The sequence below is a fragment of the Volvox carteri genome (assembly GCF_000143455.1).
Source record: "Volvox carteri f. nagariensis unplaced genomic scaffold VOLCAscaffold_56, whole genome shotgun sequence".
Taxonomy (NCBI): Eukaryota; Viridiplantae; Chlorophyta; class Chlorophyceae; order Chlamydomonadales; family Volvocaceae; genus Volvox; species Volvox carteri.
The window spans coordinates 5,446-7,504 of NW_003307599.1; the positions used below are offsets into that span (position 1 = coordinate 5,446).

The 2,059-nt window shown below is 52.5% G+C and overlaps 1 protein-coding gene across 1 annotated transcript; it reads left to right on the forward strand.

The window, feature by feature from the left end:
* Nucleotides 1-589: 589 nt before the first annotated feature.
* On the forward strand, nucleotides 590-1,907 carry VOLCADRAFT_106998 (uncharacterized protein; the record flags this gene model as incomplete). Its single annotated transcript, XM_002955883.1, has 4 exons — nucleotides 590-676; nucleotides 1,174-1,259; nucleotides 1,526-1,638; nucleotides 1,789-1,907. The coding sequence occupies 4 exons, from the start codon at nucleotides 590-592 to the stop codon at nucleotides 1,905-1,907; spliced, it is 405 nt and encodes a 134-aa protein (XP_002955929.1).
* Nucleotides 1,908-2,059: the final 152 nt, after the last annotated feature.

Sequence of the window (2,059 nt, forward strand, 5' to 3'; positions counted from 1 at the left end):
GTGCGGCAGACCGCAAGTCGGAATGCCCGTGCGGGCAAATGGTAACGAAAGCTGGGTGAATTTCGGTGCTGTCTGTGATGTTTATCCCCGAAGCGCCAGCGGCCTCAGCAATCCGCCCCACAGCCGCGGGCTTCATCGGGGCACACCGCAAGTCTCCGGAGGCCCCGAGCATTGGCTAAAGTAAATGTACATATGCGCAGCTTGCGTATTTCATAGAGAAATGTAAGCAAATTTGTCGGCCTGCTGGTGGCAAGTCGGAATGCCCGTGCGGGCAAATGGTAACACAAGCTGGGTGTTCAAGTTATCATACGCTGTCATCTCGGAAATCAATGATGAGTTACCCGGCACCTTTTTGAGATGAAATTTAGCCCGAGAGGCGTTGATGTGACTATGAGCTCGGTCAATGGAGGCAGCCAAAGTTGTTTGTGCTCATACGATCTTTGTTAGCTACATGCGAGATACCTTGCAATAGAGAATGCTGTATAGTACCGATAACGCGTTTCAGCCGGGTGAAATATTATGTTTGGTCCGTTACACACTCAAGGCCTGGGAGTTCGAGCTATCATACGCCGTCATCTAAGAATTCAATATGAGATACGCGGTACCTTTTGAGATTAAGTTTAGCCCGAGAGGCGTTGTGACTTTCGCGTTTCAGCCGTGCGAGATATTATGTTTGGTCCGTTACACACACACACACACACACACACACACACACACACACACACACACACACACACACACACACACACACACAGACATGGGCAATCCTACAGGTCGGGGGCCCCCTGGGCGCTTCGCGCTGGGGCCCCGCCCAAAAATGCTACCTTCCCTTCATGACGGTGTAGCACGTGACAGGTATCTCAAGGAAAGCACCATGCTAATCGTTTTGGGTTCATCATGTAGTAAGTGTTGTTTTGCTTTTGTTTTGAATGCAGCCCCCATACACCCGCACAGCAAAGTCTCTGACCACTTCTTTGCCAATGACCGTCTATCGAGCCTGTTTAACAGGTCAAGCTTAGGTGCTGCACGGACTTGCCATGCCTCCTCATTATTAAGGCACTTACATGACCATCCCATTGCAGGCGCACTGTCTGTCTGCCTCATGTTGCATTACTTCACAATCAAGTGCCGCGTGCCAGGATCGACATCCTTTTCCCCTCCTCCATCCCACAGGTTCATGTCCAGGGCAAGGTCAACATGCAATCACACTACACTCCAATCCAGGAGGTCCATGCCAGCCTGTGCCACCTGCCCTCAAAGTACACAATTGCAATGACTTCTCACACCCTTGCTTGCCAAACAATCTACTCATACAGCATCACTTTGCTGCCCCAGCACGCCTCCCTTCCTGAAAGCAGTACACCCACTGTTGAGCTGCAAACACCTCACAGCCAGCACCCCCAACAGCAGTCCAACACATGCAGGCCCGTTCAGAGATGCCAAGGCATGTATTCAGCCGTACACAAGTGTACACATATTCAGCCGTACAAACCTACTCCGCCCATGCTACCACTCATATCTGTAGCTGTTTCCTTGTACAACTCAGCGCACTTACAGATACATGCCCATCTGTGCCTATATCTACACAACCTGCAACACCAGCAAATGAGCAAATGCCCAGCAATGACCAGTCCCCAGGTACACACCAGCTGCGAGCCCAACCGTTAACATGAATCTGCATGTCTAGAGGGCCCAATAAAGCATCATGCCATGGTGACCAAGACAAGCAAAGCCACCGACTAGATTTCTAAGCCTCTGACGTTCACAACCTTGTGCCCACATCCACAGCGGCCACCATACCAGCCATCACCAGCGGATGCAGCTGCCACAGCTGCAGTGGCGACACCATCACCGCCAACTGGGGGCAGCAGAGGAGATGCTCGAGATATGCGGCTTCGGAAGGATGACCATGCGCGGATTCAACCGTGGCAGATGGCTGCGCCTCGGAATTGAGATGCCCGTTGGGGACCTGCTCAAAGCAGACGGCGCAACATGGCCACCTCTGCCAGCAGTCGGAACGTTGCTGCTGCTGCTGCTGCTGGAGCTTCCAGGGCTGCTG